This window comes from Miscanthus floridulus, chromosome 9 (assembly GCF_019320115.1).
Source record: "Miscanthus floridulus cultivar M001 chromosome 9, ASM1932011v1, whole genome shotgun sequence".
NCBI lineage: Eukaryota > Viridiplantae > Streptophyta > Magnoliopsida > Poales > Poaceae > Miscanthus > Miscanthus floridulus.
Window position 1 is genome coordinate 7,285,914 of NC_089588.1, and position 18,533 is coordinate 7,304,446.

General features: G+C 45.0%; 3 protein-coding genes and 1 pseudogene across 4 annotated transcripts; 1 reads left to right on the plus strand and 3 right to left on the minus strand.

Annotated features, from left to right (window-relative positions):
* Positions 1-601: 601 nt before the first annotated feature.
* On the minus strand, positions 602-3,433 carry LOC136483357 (methylesterase 17-like). The gene is made up of 5 exons (XM_066480382.1): positions 3,408-3,433; positions 2,291-3,315; positions 1,755-1,895; positions 1,189-1,317; positions 602-881 (listed from the first exon to the last, which is right to left on the minus strand). Exons 2-5 carry the CDS (start codon positions 2,513-2,515, stop codon positions 618-620), a joined length of 759 nt encoding a protein of 252 aa, XP_066336479.1. The 5' UTR covers positions 2,516-3,315; positions 3,408-3,433; the 3' UTR covers positions 602-617.
* Positions 3,043-3,561, minus strand: LOC136479154 (methylesterase 17-like). The gene is made up of 2 exons (XM_066477113.1): positions 3,466-3,561; positions 3,043-3,315 (listed from the first exon to the last, which is right to left on the minus strand). The coding sequence occupies exons 1-2, from the start codon at positions 3,559-3,561 to the stop codon at positions 3,043-3,045; spliced, it is 369 nt and encodes a 122-aa protein (XP_066333210.1).
* Positions 3,456-4,321, minus strand: LOC136479155 (methylesterase 18-like; annotated as a pseudogene).
* A 5,019-nt stretch (positions 4,322-9,340) lies between these two features.
* LOC136483358 (uncharacterized) lies at positions 9,341-14,351 on the plus strand. Of its 2 annotated transcripts, none has more exons than XM_066480385.1 (4): positions 9,341-9,371; positions 9,611-10,092; positions 10,588-10,775; positions 10,863-14,351. In XM_066480385.1, exons 3-4 carry the CDS (start codon positions 10,658-10,660, stop codon positions 13,961-13,963), a joined length of 3,219 nt encoding a protein of 1,072 aa, XP_066336482.1. In that variant the 5' UTR covers positions 9,341-9,371; positions 9,611-10,092; positions 10,588-10,657; the 3' UTR covers positions 13,964-14,351. The 2 variants fall into 2 exon arrangements, with proteins under 2 accessions (XP_066336482.1, XP_066336480.1); XM_066480383.1 differs by having other exon boundaries at positions 10,591-10,775.
* Positions 14,352-18,533: the final 4,182 nt, after the last annotated feature.

Sequence of the window (18,533 nt, forward strand, 5' to 3'; positions counted from 1 at the left end):
TGTCATGCACTTACCGAATTGCATTCCACCTATATCCTTATACAATGAAGTGATTTCTTTGTCACGTCCCGTATTGTTGTTTGAGTCTTTATGTGTCATGAGGTGATTATCTATTATGAAACTTACTGAAGTGAAAATCTATTGTTCGAACTTTTAGGGATGTCAGAAGTTTGCTTACTTTATACTTTATGAAAACAAGAATTCTTGAATTGCTCAAAAGAGAAAAATAATAACTCTTTAAAGGTCTCAGTTAGATTAATAAAGACTGGCCAAAACTATACATTGTTATCAATCACCGGTGCAGTTAAAAGTGCTTCCAAAGTAGCATCTATATTTTACGTATTTTTCTGTATGACATGTAAGAATTTTTGGAATGGAAATTATAAAGGCTCTGACTTGAGTGAATTGTTCAAAAAAACTGAAGGTAAGTGTTTGCGCTGAGCGATGTTTTACTTGCAGTCTTGCAGCATTAAACCATTTTTGCAGATATGCCTTGAAGATTCACTGAGAAGGATGTTTGACAAATCTGAGGTCCTAAATCTTGTGGTGATTATTGTTTGTGGGTAGTGTTACAAGAATTCGGGCAACCCCAGTCTGTAGCTTTCTGCATTTGCGCATCATAGAGATTTGACTATTAAATTAAACAGCTGTTCTGGTGCAGAGAAGAAGGGACTGTGATCTGTATCTATGACCAAAACCTCACTGGGTGGCCACTTCTTGATCATGGAATCTTGCTGTTGAGGATCCAGCATGTGGTCACGCTCCGTCTTTATGAAAATTCGTTTGATTCGGTTCAATCTCTCATCATCTCCTTCAAAGCTTGCTGTACTGATAGCTGTTGCAGGCCACGGACGCATCAGCATTGAAGCAAGTACTGATTCCTGTACCAGATAAAAATTAGGATGTAAGTAAACTCTGCATCATTATTCACCTTTCATTGGAGCACATGTTTAGTTCAGGAAATGAATGCTCATGAAATAGAAAGGGAAATAATAAATAAATATCCTTTTACGATGAATTATGCTAATACAATGTTTTGATTTTTGTTACATAATCAGTCGTTTAGTAAAGAGGGTGGCTTTGGTGAGCACATCCCCACATATTACAATGTGCGGTGAGATTATGTTTTCTATTCTTGCTTCAATGTTTCTCCCAAGGCACATTTCATACAATATAAATATATAATACCTCTTCAGGGCTTTGTTGTGATAGTCGATCACGCTGGAATTCTAGCCTCAAGGCAATGGTTGTCGGAGGATCATCTGCTCCTGCACCAAGTGTCAACTCAATCTCGTTCTCAGGCAAAGTTGGTAATCCCTGTTACATGTTAATATGAAAAGGATGTAATAATCATACACTGTATTATAACAGAAGATTAATCACAGTAAATTCATCACGAGCTAAGGTAAGTTCATATAATTGTTTCAGAGTTCTTCTCAAATTTCCTGAACTTTCTATTTCGTGTCTCTGCATATGACTATGCTGATAATAAGTCAGTTTTTAAAGAACTCGGTGCCTGGTTGACATTTCCACCATATTACCTTACTTTTGATCAAATACAGTTTAGTAGCTACTGCAACTAGGTGGGTCTGTGCTCATATGAATTATTACATTTCTCTTTTTATAATAAAAACCTAAATGTTTGCACTATATGTATATGTTTGTTTGATGTGTAGTGTATGGCTTATATTTTTGTCATTTACTAGGAGGTCTATGCTTTACGAAGAGAGCAAATAGATTCTTAAAAACATTACATCTTTCTTATCTTCATCAGCTTGAAATCCAAATGGTAGCATTGTAGCCGCCACAAAAAATGATTGACTGATCCTGTCAACGAATTCGTGCATTGCATGGATCACACTCAGCCCTCCTGCACCATGTCCGACTAGAATAACCTGGAATTGGACTGAAATGAGTTAGCATGGCACACCAATTTTCAACATTGTTCTAAAATAGCTCCTTAGCTAGCTGCCTTAAGTATGTTTGCTGGAGTCACATAATTTCTAAATTTTGTTGTACAGCACTGTTGTAAGGTATTTCCTCAGGTGCATGTTATCCACTTATCCTAGATACAGTGTCAAGGATCATAGCTTAAGCACAGCTTATGATTCAATTGAAATAGGTCCCACTTACTTTTGTGTAATATGATACACCTTTTATTCAAAATAGCATAAAACATTTTGCCTATGGCAATTTACACTGCAATCCGTAGTACTGATATTACAAATTGTGGCAACATATCATTACTCATATTCAATGTGTTGGCAAAAAGGAAGAACAATGCACGTACCTTCTCCTCCTCTGGCAAGGTTGAAATGAGGTCTATGAGCGGCTTGTCATACTGCTTGAACGACCGGATTGTGTTGGGATCAGTAGGATCGACGCCACCTCCGGCAAGGTCAACGCATGTAACACAGTACCCAGCGCCCTCAAGGAGCCAGCGCAGCTTGAACCAGCACCAGGCTCCATGCCCTTCACCATGAACAAGCACAAAGTGCTCCTCTGCCATTCCCATCAGTCTGGCCTCTGCCTACCAATCTAATAAGTTTAACTATTTGATGGACATGCAGCAGGGGAGCTGCATTTTCATGGCCAGTCCAAATGAAATGTCAAACCGACAAGGCGTCCAGTGATTTCCATTCTAAATAGAGAGTCTCATGACAGCAGGTGTCTACGTTTCTGGCATGCAGAGTTGCCTAATATGGTAGATGATCAGGATATAACGTGTGGACCAGCTAGTTTTTCTCCTCTTTTCCCTTGTGTGTGACTGATAGGTATATATTTAGCCTTCTGTCCTCATGTTTTTTTTCCTCCTTGCGGTCTTACATGCACTTATCATCACTCGCTCTCACCATGGTACATGCATGTATTCATCAAATTTGCATTTCAGAATATATGTCCTATGGTGGTGGGCTGACAGCCATTTATGGATAAATAAACAATAACTTGATTGGCATACTGCATACATATAGCACCACTGAAAGAACAGAACAGGTGGAGCCTCCAATGGGACTATGAGTACGCTGCACCAGCGTTTACAGATCACATTGACTTCAGGATCAGCTCGAAGAGACGCTCCGGCTCAGAGAAGAAAGGGCTTTGGTCAGTGTCCATCGCCACCACCTCGCTCGGCAGCCACCGGCGGATCATCGCCTCCTGCTGCTCCGGCTTCACCATGTGGTCATTGGTTGTCTTTATGTACACCCGACGCACTGCGTTTACTGAACTCTTGGCGCCGTCATCGACATGGCCGAACCTGGCAGTGCTCAGAGCGGCCGGCCACAGGCGCAGCAGAATGGATGCAAGTGTGGAGTCCTGCAGAAATGTTGTTCATGGTGGTGAGTTCGTTCGCTGAGACTTATCTTGCTTCCACAAATGAATAAGAAAAAATGGTTCATTATATTAACCTCATGGGAGCATTTGCTGATACAGGATTGTGCGCTGGTACTCCTCTCTCAGCGCCACACTCGTTGGAGGGCGGTCGTCTCCCAGACTGAATTTCAGGTCGTACACATCACCAAACTCGGATAAATCAGGTGCCCCCTGTTGGTTCCAGTCCATGTTTCAGAGAATACTTACAATACTACTTACTTTCTGTTACCAGATATAAATAAGAGTTGAACAAAGCAATAAGCATAGGGGAAGTGATGAATCACATCTTTTATATCTTGTTCCGTTTGGTACCCAAACGGGAGCATGGTTGCTGCTATGAAGATGGCTTGCTTGATCTTGTCTCTGAACAAATGCATCTCATGGGTGACGCTCAGTCCTCCTGCACTATGCCCTACCAAAATTACCTGACAAGCAACAGTAACACTGGAAATATCAACCGGTAACAGAACTAATGGACACAAGTTTCTAATACTAGTATTTGGAAGGTAGGCGTACATCAGTTTAGTTTCTGCATATATATGCGAAACTGTGGTCGTCCGGCAAATGGTCACTCACCTTGTGGCCGTCCGGCAAGGCGGTCATGAAGTCGGTGAGCGGCGCGTCGTACTCGTCGAACGACCGGACGTCGTCCGGGTCGACGAGGCTGCCGGCGGCCCGGTGAGGTCGATGCAGGAGACGCGGTGGCCGGAGCCCCGGAGCAGGCACGCGAGCTTGAACCAGCACCAGCCGCCGTGGCCGGCGCCGTGGACGAGGACGAAGTGCTCGTTGTTGGCCTTGTAAACCTCGCCGCTGGCCTCCATCTTACTTGCAGCTTTGGTTGTTTGCAAAGTTATACTACGATCGTGTGTGTCTATGCGTATGCACTATTGTGTATATATGCATGAATATATACGGCCATATGTAATACTCCTATGTTGCTTACGTTTGAGACAGGCATTTGCAACCAAATGTGGGTTGAAATGGTCAATCGATCGATGTGCAAATCAGGCCAAGCAGATGAGCGTACGGAATCGGCGAATTGGAACAATCGTACGTCACGTAATCACATTGTGCGCACGTGTGCAGCTGCCCTAAAGTTTATGATATATATGATCGTTCCTAGGGTCATAACACCAAATTAGACTGCAATTTGGGCATATCTATTTTTTTAACAAAAAAGTACAATGCAACAACTACATTGATTTGTTTGCAAGTAGGGGCGTAGTTTAGCTTATGTCAACCTGGGTAGCTTGTACGCCCTCCGTTCCATTGTTCTTGTCGTTTTATAAAAAATGGCACGGTCTTCAAACACATGGCTTTGACTATAACTTTTCTATTACAATATCAAAATATCAATAACTATGTAAATTTATGAAAGTGCTTTTAAGACTAATCTATAGAAGCTATCTTATCATCTTAAAGCTTTATGTCAACGTTTTAATTGCTATACATTGTTGAATAGTCCCCGGCCCCATCGGATTGGAATATGTTTTTTTTATCCAATCGAAATATCTTATCTTTTCTCTAAAACAATTTACCTGTATTGGCAAGCCAATGGAACACCACCATTTCTATGATTTTCCTTTTATTAGGTAGCGTGCCCGTGCGTTGCTATGGGATAACTAACAATTTATACTAAAAACACACGGATCGTACGATAAGATAACAATACTATTAAATTAAATACCAACGTTAAAGTAACATTTAATCCAAAAAGCAAAGTTTATGAATTTAACACAGTTACGGAGTGCGCGGCGTCACAGGCTCACAAACTCTGGAGCTTCCAGAGATTGGGTCGAATCCAACCTAGAGCCTCGGAACCTTGCATCTTTTCCTGGACGGGCTTCACTTCGGATGCGCCGGTAGCAATATCAACGATCTCCAGTCGATGGACCAAGTCGTATGGATCCCCATACAATGGCTCAGACATATAGATTTTGTTCTCCTTGTATTTGGATACACTTGTTCCACTGACGCTTTTATTGAAATGTTTAGACACGAACAGTATCTGATCACCGATGTCCTTCACCCTGGGCCACTCCGGCGTACGGTCGTGGAGGTTGCACTTGTAGATCGCGCTACTATAGGTGAAAGCGCTGTCTCGTGGAACGTGCTCACCATGGCACCCACAATATGCAGCTCACCGTTTGATTCTAGGTAGCTGTGGTGGCGACAGCGATGGCAGCAGCGTCGCGGTTGGAGTAGCGCCGGCTGCGTTGCTGCTGCAGACAGAGATTTCTCCAGTGCAGTCAATCGCCAAGAACTTGTCTTGGCAGTGGACGATGGACCCCACGGAGAACTCCAGTTTGGTGTCGAGCAGCGTCCATGTGCTGTCAACTCCAACCCGGCAGAACACGACCTCCGTGGAGCACCCAAGCATGGCCATGGCCACCCACTGGCGGCCGGCGGCGTCAGGCGGCGCCGAGAGCACGATCTCACGGAAGAACATGTCCCTCATGTCTTCTAGCTTGATGGCTCTGCCTGCGGCATCCGCGTCCCCGTAGCCGTTGGTGGGATGGAGGACCCATCGGCCGTGGACCCTAGACACGCGTTCCGATGAGGACGCCGCCGTGACTTGTTCACCTGTTGGCGAGAGCTCAACGCGAGGGGCACGGGCATCAGCGAATGGATTCAGCAGCGTCAGGGACGTCGCCTCGTCCATGAGCGCCAGCCACCCACATGAGGAGCCGCACGCCACCTTGCCGCGCACGTCGGGCAGCGTCTTGGACAAGACTTTCTTCTCCGGGATGCAGTAGAAGCTGACGCGGTCCGAGTCGGGGTCGAACAGGAGCAGCAGGAGCGGCCCGAAGGTTGCGAACGGGACGGCGGCGCGCCATGGGGAGCAAGCGGATCGGAAGGACGCCGTGTCGTGGCCTGATGCGAGACGCTGCCCGATGGACTCGAGGAGATCCTCTGGCAGGCCGGATCTCCAGTCAGGGAGAGGTAGGGACCTTCTCTTGGGATTGGGAGGCTGAGCCATGGAAAACAGATGACATCAACTATGGTTCACGCAAGAAACAGCAAGCGAGGGCGATGGAACACGTGAGCGTGAAACCAAATGAAAAGAGGAAAAAACTGTCCCTTTTGCAAATGCAAAGAGGGGAAGTAATTAAATGTAGGTAGATTTGGCAAGGTTCTCAGAAATGCAAAGATGTTCCTTTTGTCTTAATTCTCTTACCTTCTGTGTTAATTCTCTTTCCTTTTGCTCATTGCCATGTATGCTGGTGCATGCAAACATGCAATGTGTATATGGATAGCACAATAATTTTCTACTTCCTATTTTGCCGTGATTCCTCTATCACATGATAGGCAATATTCAATCAAGGAGAATGGCATGATCAATCAGTAATTAAGATGTCGTGGGATCGCAGGCGTGGGTAGATGGACGAACCAAAACAAATGTCGCACCAAAAAATATCCACACTTTATTCTTTTTAGTCGTAGGAGATTAGTTTTAGAGCAAAGTTTTAGGTGCCAAAAAAGAAAAAGAAAAATCAAAGACAAGCGAATGGCTGTGTGGGCCATGTGTGGTTTAAATGGGCCTGCACGTACGGAAGATAACACTTTTTGGTGCCCTTTGAGGTTACCTAGTTGGGCCAAGCCCATGACAGAAACATGGGCTTTTGTTGGATTATCAGTACCTAGCTGAGCTAGAGCAGATTATTGGTCAGCCGTCACGGTCACGAAGAACAGAATTGAGGGTACGGTGACAAGCTGTGCTGCTGTGCAACGAGTCCCAATTAAATGTGTCGGCACAACAACCAGTTCATGTGTGCTCACTGCTCAAGTACAGTTCTCTATTCCATTTTGGAGGAGTCACTTGCCACAATGTCGGTGTTTTCGGACCATGGATCAGTAAATTTGTATTTACGCGTCTGGTTTAGATGGTGTGCTCGGAGGATCCAAGGGTTTATACTGGTTTGGCCGGAACGTCCCTACGTCCAGTTTACTGCTGCTCGTGTTACAGACACTTAGTTTGCAGTAGGGGTTACAACCAGGCGAGAGAGAGAAAGGATCCCAAGTCTCTGGTGGAATGAGTGAACGGGTGCTGAGAGCTCGATCGCTGCTTAGCCGTGTGTTCGTATCGTGCTCTTGTGTTTTTATCTCGTGGTTCGCTTTCATGCGGATCTAGATCTCCTTCATGGGGCGCCCTGCTTCTCCTTTTATAGGCCAAGGGAAAGCGCAGGTTACAGCGGAGGAAAATGAGAAGAAACCAGAGAGAAGAAGGATTCCAGGATCGCCGGGCCCTTCTTCTCCTTCATGCGGGTCCCGTCGATCCTATAGATGTCAACAGGGACATCTCCACGTCGCGGCCCTGTTCACCACTGGCGTCATGTGCAGGCGTCATCTGCCGGTCATGGCGTTCCATTCCGTCCCGGCGGATGTCGTGGTGAACTGACGCGTCTGTTAGCATTCGTACGAGGGTTAGGCAGAACAGCGCCGGCACGTTCGACGCTGTTCTTGATGTGAATACTCAGGTATGGCCCGTCACGACCATGAGTTACATCGAGTCGTGCCAGTTTCTTCCCTGGTGTCAGAGTTTTGACCCAGTTCCATATGCTTGGACCTGGAGTTGTTGGCGGCGGTATGGGTCTCCGTCGGACGAGACGGAACCCGCATCCTTGGAGTCGGGCGAGACGGAGCCCGCACCCGAGGGGTCGGGCAAGACGGAGCCCACGTCCTTGGGGTCGGGCGAGACGGAGCCCGCACCCGAGGGGTCGGACGAGACGGAGCCCATGGCCTTGGGCGAGCCCCCCGCGGCCTTGGGATCGGATGAGACTTTTTAATACGTCCTGCTTCATCCGAAGAAGTCAGCGTGTGCGCTAACTTTTTTGCTTTGTGTATTCTTATTATTGATATCCGACACATAATATAGCCTATAGAGAGTTCGTTAATCGATTCCGGCCCTGTTCATTTATCTTATAAGCAGTAGTATTTCAACGAATAAATAATATTTTTTTTTATAATAAATTAGTAAATAGTATTTTGAGTCATGACTTTTTTAGTAAAACGAACAGGGTCTCAGTCTTGGACTGTTGGTTGGTTGGTAGGCAGTCAAACACGTCGATCTGGACGGAATCCAATTACATGTGTGGTTGCGTTTGGGTAAATAATTGAAGGCATTAAATAATGAAGTACTATCATAGGACATTGATAGTACAGTACCTACGTTCCGGCCATTCCTGTTTTTTTATTCATTTACCAGTAGAGAATGTAGGACAGTATAAATCACGAAGAATTTGTTTTTTTATGTTTCAAATCATGAGGAATTTGTTGGGACGGAGGGCCTGATTGGGTCGCTTCTAAATTTTGTCATGTCAAAGATTTGACAAGTCATGATCTTGGCTAGTATTTGATTTGCTATCAAAACTTGCCAAACTCTCATATTTAGTTTGCCAAATCTATGGTAATTTTTTTACCCAACTTTTGGCATGGCAAATTTTGAAAGTCAACCAAGCATGCCCGGAATTTATTTGATGGAATGATTTGACTGTGCCGTGTAAATCCCTGACTTAGAGCATCACTTCAACGGTTTTTCTGAACCCACTCTTAGTTCTACTTCCACCGTTCTAAATTATAAATTGTTTTAATTTTTTTGGTTCGTCCATTCAGATATGTATCTAAACATATTATCATATACATAGATGCGTAACAAAATAGATGAAAAAAGGTCATGTTATTGAAAACTATCAGAGGAAAACAGCGATCTTCTCTACTAATTTTAGATTTGACATGTGATTTTTTAGAAACAGCTAGAGTCCATTAACAGCAACAACACCACACGACTGTATTTCTGAGTCAACCCTACGAGATGCCTTGAGGAAGAGGGATTATCTTGTCCTTTTCTTATTTGATTTTGACTTGGACGTAAATTGACCGCAGCAGCAGCAGAGGCACAAGCACAACAGCCCCATGGTGACAAGTCCGTGTCCGGGGGCGGCTCACACTCACACCACCCGTGCTGACACGCAACTTGCAAAGGGCGAAGTGAAACCAAGGTGGTTGGCAAATTTTTTGGCGAAATGCTACGGTAACATTTTCGTTGTTATTTAGTAATTAGTGTCCAATCATAGTCTAATTAGGCTTAAAGGATTCGTCTCGTGGATTTCGTCTAAACTGTGTAATTAGTTTTATTTTTTATTTATATTTAATGCTTCATGCATGTATCTAAAGATTCGATGTGACGAGAAATCTTTAAAAATTTTGGCAAAATGAAGTGAACTAAACTGGCTCCCAGCAAGCAAGCAGGCGGTCAGGGTCGTCAGAGACAGGGACACGGGGACGGGGGGACGGAGCCCGCCGCACAGCAAAGCTCCGACCTTGCGCCGCCACGTTCGTCTCATCCCTCCCACCCTCTCCTCCACTCCTCACCTTCTCCTTGGCGCCCTCCTGCAGTGCACGCACGGCTGCACCCCGTCCCATTTCTCTCTTCCCACCTCCTCTCCATCCCCCCTCCCCTCCCCCTGTCTGTCTGTCTGTCTGGGAGGCGAGGCGGCGGGGCTGGGGCTCTTCTTCCTCCGTTCCTCAATCCTCCTCCTCCCCCCGAGTCAAACTCCAGCCAGCCTCGACCAGGCCGCCGGCAGACCGAGCGATTGATCGGGGGATCGAGGAAAGGAGGGAACAGGCTACAGGCCCAACTCCAGCACACTGCACACCAAGGAGCAATCTTCAGGAACAGGATCATCATGCCTTCTTGCCCGCAGCGAAGAAGAGCGAAAGGTTCGTTTTTTCCCACCACAACTCTTGCCGTTCGCTCGCTGGGTTGCAGCACTAATACTATTTCTGGATGCTCCTCTCTCCAACCCAACCCTAGTCCCTAGATCTGCTACCGCTCCAAGCCATGGCTAGCCTGCCTGCGTGCGAGCCTCGCTGCGATTATTGGTGGTTTACTTATGTGCCGGGCATTTTGTTTATTTATCCCCAACTGAAATCTAGATTGAGTGAGTTGTCGTCGACTAAATTCAGTCCAGCACTCCAGACAGCTCCCCCCCCCCCCCCCCCCCCCCCCCCCCCCCCCCCCCCCCCGAGAAAATAAAATATCGCTCGTCTGTTCTTGATCTTGGTCCGGATTCATTCCTAGACTAGATATATATATTTCTTGTGTCCATTCTGATTGCCTCCCCGAGTACACAATCGAGGGGATAGTAACAGAGTCATGGCACTCTGAGTAGGTACAGAGTGGCACGCTGATGTAGCTTTGTTTGTCTGCACCAGCAGGGGATTGATGCCATTTGACTCCACCGCGTGCATCTAGCCTCCGGAGCTGATAGACCGCGGGGAAGCCATGGCCATGGAAGCTCACAGCCTCCGGTTCGTCAGGTGCCCCAAATGTCACCAGCTCCTCGTCGAGTACCCCTCCATTCCTGTCTACAAGTGCGGCGGCTGCGGCACAGTTCTCAGAGGTACGAATCGTTCCGTCCATCTTTCATTTCTACGTTTATGGAAACAAACAAACAATCTGATTGGTATATGTTGTGTCACCGACGCAGCGAAACATCGGACTGCCCCTGCAGCACGAGCTGGTTCGGAATCTAGGGAGCGCAGCACCGGCTCTCCATGTAGCCTGAAGGGATCCTCTATCCAGAGTAGCGGATCAATCTGCTCGGACGAACAGAGAGCTGTGTCCTCTGTTGATCAGCCTCATGAGGCCACGCCTCATGGAAGCGTGTCCTCCACTGCCAACAACATCGACTCCTGTGATGGTGCAGTCCATGAAAGAACTATGTCTGCTGAAGATAGTGGTGTAACCCATGCCAAGCATCCGAACGAGAACATGTGCTCCTTAACTGATGATGGGAATATCCAAAACTCTGGGGTTATGGTCAAAGAGAGAGAGACACATGGTGAAGACGATGGGGCTGGTTCTGGTTCGGATTTGACTGAAAGAGGCGAGAATGTTGACACTGGTGAAAAGGCCAATGGAGGCAAAATCGGTGATATTGGCACTAGTGAACTAAGCATGACACTGTATGAGAAAAGCCAGGCTGCTCACAGGGAGGAGAAGCCGCGCACGTATGAAGGCATGCATGTTGAGTCTCACAAAGCTCTGATCGAAGAGTTGGAGAGGTCTCTTTCATTTAGTAGTGATGATGAATACTTCTCGGACGAAGCAGAAAGCAGCGGGCTTAGTGATGCTCTGCGTAACCAAATGGGTAGCCGCAGGTTCAGAGTGAATGATGCCCCCCGAAGCGATCCACATGGTCGATTGATTGAAGAACTAGAGATGTCTTTCAGCGATGAAGGAGAGCCATTGGAGCAGCATGGGATGGGTGCAGGTAGAGTTCATGGAAATGTGCTTGACAAGGATCCACAGGCCCTGGGTGCTAAAAGTGCACATCCATGTGAAGAAAGCCTCTCATCATTTGACAGTGGACATCTCAAATCTGAACAAACTTCTCACCAGGAAAGCAAGGCAATAAGAAATGGCAACCAAGGAAATGAGCGTATTGAAGATAACAACAATACTGCCAACTCTGTTCATGGGAGTGAGCATATTGTGATTGCTGACGATGAAATTGCAGAGAGATTCCATGAGAAAGAGCATGGTAAGGATTGCCAGCCTGCAAACACAGAAAGTGCATATCCTTTTGAAGGAAGGACCTCTTTAGTCGATGATGGCAGCATCGAGGTTAAGCAAAGTTTTCAACTAAATGACCTGACAGCAGATGTCAATCGAGAAATGGAAGATGACAAGATAGCCAATGATAATCTTGTGCCTGCAGATTCCCATGAGAAAGAGCATGGGAGTGATAATCTTGTCCTTGTGCCTGCAGATGAAGACATTGCAGAGACAGTTTGTGTAAATGAAGAGCTAACAGCAGATGGCACTCAGGAAATGGAAGATGGCTACATGGAAAATGACGAAATGACCAATTGTGTGCATGGCAATGATATTTCTATGCTTGCAGATGAAAACATTGCAGAGAGAGTTCATAGGAATGAAGATTTAACAACTGATGTCACTCAGGAAATGAAAGAGGGTTGTATGGAAGACGTCAACATGACCAACTGTGTTTATGTCAGTGATAATCTTGTATTTGCAGATGAAGACACTGCAGAGAGAGTTCATGGAAATGAAGAGACAGCTGATGGCGCTGAAGAAAATGAAGAGAGCTGTATGGAAAATGAAAATGTGAATGTTGCTGTTGCAGATGAGGACATTGCAAAGAAGGTTCATGAGAATGAGCATGGTAAGGATCGACAGTCCATGGAGGACGAAAGTGCACATCTGTATGAAGGAGTCATCACTTCATTCAGTGCCGGATACGCCAAATCTGAACGAAATTTTCAACAAGATGAGCCAATACTTGATGCCACTGAAGAAAAGGAAGAGGATTTTATGGAAGATGGAAATACGGCCAGCTGCATTCAAGAAAACAGGGCAGCTGTTGCTAGGTTCTCAAGCTTGCCAAATAAGAGGAATCAGTCCAAGTTAGCTAGCTTTAATAAGAACAAAGAACAAATGACCTACAGACCTAGAGGTAGCCAGCTTCGTCAGGGACGGTCACTTGATTCCGAAGATTTCCACTCAATTCAAAACTTTATGGAGTCACAAATGGATGATACCTCAAGTTCTCTCTCAAGTGGTTCTCCCAGTCGGGGCGATTTGGTGCACAGAACAGCAAACAAGTTCAATAATAACATTAGACATGAGCGCCTCCAAAAGATGGATGAACTAAGAGATCAGCTAAGTAGGCTTTCAAGCCAGAAGGGCTCTGAGAGAAGTTACCAGAAGAGAGGCCTAGAGTACCAGCAACAATCCAATAGCTATGATGTTGAGCACCATCTTCAAAGTGTTGATGGTGATTCCGTTCCAAGTTCCTGTGCTCTAGAATCCTATTATGGTCATGGAAGGCCGCCAAGGTACCCACCACCAAATCCTTTCTCTCCAACCCATACATACACACATTGCCATTTTGGACATGCTCAAACACGCCTACCACACAATTATGACCCATGGGAGTTCAATTCATATTATCAGTCCTCGTACGCTGAAAGTACAATTCTGGACCATGAATCACTTAGGTCAAGTTACAAGGAGCAGAAACGAGTGGTGAGAAAGCATATTTTGCGGCCTCTGTCAGGTGCTTCCCCATTCACTATCTGCAATAGCTGTTTCAATTTGGTTCAAATGCCATCAGATATCTACATATCAAAAGCAAAGGTTGGCAAAATGCAATGTGGCAAGTGCTCCAAGGTTCTGGCATTATCATTTCCTGCAGTATACAATGCAAATGCAAAGAGTAGTGTGGATGTGGCCCAAGAGTCATACAACCTGGATGATAGCATAGTCGCTAAAAATGATGATATTGCTTCTTATTATGCTGAGTGCCTCACAGGGGGTCCTGTTAGTATCAGTGAAGATTATGGAGCATTGTACACAAGAAGCTTGCCTACTCAAGCTGGATCTAGTAGCCTTGCTGCTACAAAAAGTGGCAAGAAGGTTTCTGACTCGGCACTCCATCGACTCATGGGTTATGATTCAGCTAGCCAGTTGTTACGTCACAGCAGGGTGTTTGAAGATGGATATGAGAGCTTCGAGTCAATGGTGCCAGTTTCCAGCAGAGTATCCAGAAGAAAGAACAAATAAGGTTTTACTCTGAAGTGTGAAACCTTTTGCTCCCTTTGCATGTAACTTAGGAAGGAGAAACAATTTTGGAGTGTGGTCCAACCGTACCGCAGAAGCCCTTTCTATGATCTGAAGGCAAGTTGGCATCTTGCCATCAAATAGTTTCATTAGTTTCTCAGAGAAGTTGGAATATTTGAAGCAATTTAGTTTTGTCATATTCTTTAGTTATGGTGTATAGATATTACTTATTCTTGTTGTAAATTTGTTCATATCTGGTATAATGACAATTATTAATACCACACTGTTGGTAATCTCGTGGTCAAAATTGATCATATAGTCGGTATACTGTTAAGTTCAGGTCTTTCACAACTCCTGCATGTTGAATTAAGACTCAGAAATGAGAAATGGGAGCGGTAGACATTGTATTGACACTAACATAGTTCATTTTCATTTTAGCTTTTCTTTTCCTCTGTCACAAGAAAAATGTCCAAGACCGACGGTAGCATGCTAACAGATCAAAGGCAGGTTGCACATTATTTGTGCTGGCTCATGTGTGGAAGTGAGGTGGACTATCCAACCAACCACTAAATTTTGCAGGTGCATGTGGCTTGTCTGTAAAGACATGCACGATGTGTCTCATGATCGCAGTCGCAGCAGACAAGGCTGCTGCTGGATCTGATTGCAATGTCAAAGGCAGAGGCTGGCTGTGGACAGGCTAATACAGCCATTCCTGATGGTGTTGAGATACTATAACCCCACAATGCCATGAAAAAAGGTAGGTGATGCAATGATGACATCCTTGTGATGAGCTTGTTCTGCAAGTGTTTTGTTGGATTCCATATACTGTTTTGCATGGGAGCATGATAATGTGAGAGCATAACAATCATTTTTATATTCCTAGGATCTGGTTTGTTCATGTGCACCATGTGTAATCTTCTGAAAAGAAATGGGGGAAAATATGAGGTGGTTTCTTTCTAGTTTGTTGGCCCTCTGGCCACTGGTTTAATTTGGTACACCTTTGCCCAGAGAGTCCGTCTTTTTCATGGGGCCTCCTGCAATGCAAATATATACAATGCAAGCCTGGCAATGTAAAGGTGTTGTGGTGCCTACTGAGAAATAGAACGATGAAGTATAACTATTAGCCTAGTGATGAAGAAAACATGGGGCTGTTGGGGTCTGTTCACTGTTGTGATGGTCTTGTGTGTTTCTTGGAGTACCTGGATGCTGCACACTGTTAATTTCAGACTCTGTGATCACTGAAGCATTTTGTGTTTCATAGAGATGATTCTTTTTCAACTGTTACTGTAGCTTGTAGCAGAACTGCTAGCTGGGCCTTGGCAGAGGCACACCGCAGCAATAGCACTGTAGCAGCCGTTTGCAGGAGTGGCGTTGCTGCGCATCGCTGCTATCCCAACAGCTTGTTGTGTGTGTGGAAAAGTTTAGGCAGAATAGTTATTTTGGTCCCTCAACTATTTCTCGAGGCTTAGTTGTCCCTAAACTTTCAAAACGGCCGTTTTAGTCCTTAAACCCTACTTTTAGGCTTAATTTTATCCTAAAACTATAAAGATGATCGTTTTAATCCCCGAACTTTGCATTTTGGGCTTGATTTCATTTATAAACTATCAAAGTGTATTTTGTTCTTTAAACTTTTATTTTCAACACAACGTTGTCTGCGTTCTACGTGGAACGTTATACTGTTGCACCTGGTTAGCTCGATCACCATCAACGATTGGAGATAGAAAAATAATATTCATCAAAAAACTCTTTCGTGGTCATTAATAATTCCAAGCTGTTATTTGTAGTGTTACCTTATAATGGTACCATTTATATATATCCGGGAGCAATTACAGTTGCATCGAACACTATTTATTCATTAAGAATACATGGATATATTGAAACAATAGCAGATCTATAATTTTGATAATTTATGGATGAAATTATGCCTAAAATATAAGGTTCTCTTTTTGAATAGACAAAATTGAGTTGAAAATAAAAGTTAAATGCACTTTGATAGTTTATGGATGAAATTGATCCCAAAATACAAAGTTTGAGGACTAAAACGATCATCTTCATAGTTGTAGGATGAAATTGATCCTAAAACTAAAGTTTGAGGACCTAAATGGCCGTTTTAAAAGTTTAGGGATGAAATTGAGCCTCGAGTAATAGTTGAGGAACCAAAATGGCTATTATGCCAAAAGTTTATTAACCAAAGGTAGCATTTCATGAAACGAACAGGAGTTTTCAAGAGGAGCAAATGAAAATTAAAACATATTCTGGGTTCATAAATCAAGTAAGTCAGAAAATTTGGACTTTGTCCTAAATGTCAGCAAGTTGATTTCTTTGCCCTAAAAGTCAGCATGTTGGTGCCAACCCCCTTATCCTACTCATCCAGTCATCCGCGTGCCTCACTCCACACACCATTGTGTGACCACAGGTTGAGCCGCTATCTATCAATGATGCCATATCCCGTTGATCGTCTTCCCTCCACGCTCGCAACCCTCGCCCCAGTCGCAGCATCGTCGACAGTCCTCTCAATTCGGAAAAAAAATTGGTGCATACTATCCACCATGCCTCCCTGCATACATACCATAGATAGTTGCCATGTGTCCAGTTTGACCAATCCAACGACGTGCACCCGCTTGCCTCTCATGTGCTTGGCTCTGGCCTCCAGGTTCTCGTCCATGGTTTGCGGGCTGCATGCGTCAAACGCTTGTTGGTGGACACGTGCCGCACATCAAAGTTGCGTATGCATGGACGTTGTGTGCATCCAGTATGCACTAAATGTTTTCCCCTCAATTTGCCATTGCCTCCATGAGTCCACGTGCATCTCCAACCCAAGCACCGCCCTCCATCACGAACCACCTCTCTCTTGCAGCAGCCCAACGTCGCCAACTTTGTCGTGTGCTACCGCTAGCCATGGGTGAGTCAAGCACCGTTGCACATGGTAGGCATGGCTGCCAGTGTCAGGAGCTTGATGCGAAGGAGGCGGACCCTCCTTGAAGGATGTGACCAAGCCCTTGGATGGGCTTCATGATGTCCTAGAGCCTGATGCGTGTGATCTGTGAGAAGACCCCATGGGCGCGCACAGAGGGCATAGGAGAGGACGGCGCCGATGAGGATGCCGAGTATGGGGGCTCGCCGGGGATGATGCAGTCAACGTGGACAAGAACAAAGTCAAAGAGGGCAGTCAAGCTTGTAGAAGTGGCGGGAGATGAAGGAGCAACCATTGAGCACTTTAATGTTAGCGATGTGATTGAAGATGATGTGGAGGAGCAGCGGAGTGTCTTGGGGGGCATCTTTTTTTTTGAAACTGAGTATAATCTCATTACTCAACAGCTAACAAATCATTAGCAACAATTACATAAACACTTTCAGGGATGGAACTCATGACTTGTTCCTCCCTAGGATTACACAAATAACCCAACACGGCCAGCTCATGAGCGGCTTTGTTACAATCCCTACTCTTAGAAGAACACCCAAAACTAATAAAACAAGAAGACACTAGGGACTTTATCTCCGCAATTAAAACACTGACTGCAGTTTTCTCATAATCATTTGTGTTTAGCGCCTGAATCACCATCTTTGTGTTTGTCTCCACGATTAGCCAGCCAATACCCAGATCTACTGCAGCTTGTATTCCTTGGAGGCAGTCAATGAGTTCAGATTGGAATGTATTTAAGAGACACTCTATCTTCCCTCTTCCTGACACTATCACATCCCCATCACAGTCTTGGATCAAATAGCCCCAACTCCTTTCCAGTGAACTCGGCAAAAAAGATCCATCACAATTAAGCTTCAAAAAGCCCTGTGAGGGTTTCCTCTAATACTCCTTTCTTCGGCGCACACTCTTGCCCGTCAAACTGTTGTCGGTCACAATTGCAGTGTTCTCTTCTGCATATGATCAGATACATCGAGCAAGGAAATCTGCTCCTCGCCTCCGACCTTCTTCTCTAATTATATTTCTCTCCTGCCAAATATACCACATGGTGATGATCATCATCAGCTTTTGTTCTTCCTTAGCCTTCAGAATTAGTTCGACTGTGTCCTTGACCAACTCAAAGGATGACTATTATGAGCCAAACGCCAGAAAAATGTTTTACCTTGCCCAGGATTTCCAGCTTCCAGATTGCTTTCCAAATAAAATTAGATACTACAGCTTGTACTCGAAGGTTGAGGCAATCAAAAAAAACTTTGCTTTGCAAGCATAGCAAGATTAAAGGCATGCATGTCTCAAAATCCCAAACCACCATCCTCCTTAGGTAACATAAGCTGATCCCGACTTAACCAATGAATCTTGTTCTTCTCAACCTGCTGGTTCCACCAAAAGCGACAAATCATAGCACTTATCTGATCACACAAAGATTTAGAGAGATCAAAACATCCCATAGCAAAGGTCGGTATCGCCTGGGCCACTACCTTGATTAAAATCTCCTTGCCTGCCCATGAAAGAAATATCTCATTCCACCCTTGCATCCTTTTCCAAATCCTTTCTTTCAGATATACAAAAATACTCGTCTTGGAGTGTCCCACATGTACCGGCAACCCCAAATATCTCTCACTCATTGTTTCTTTTGTGACCTGCAAAATGTTA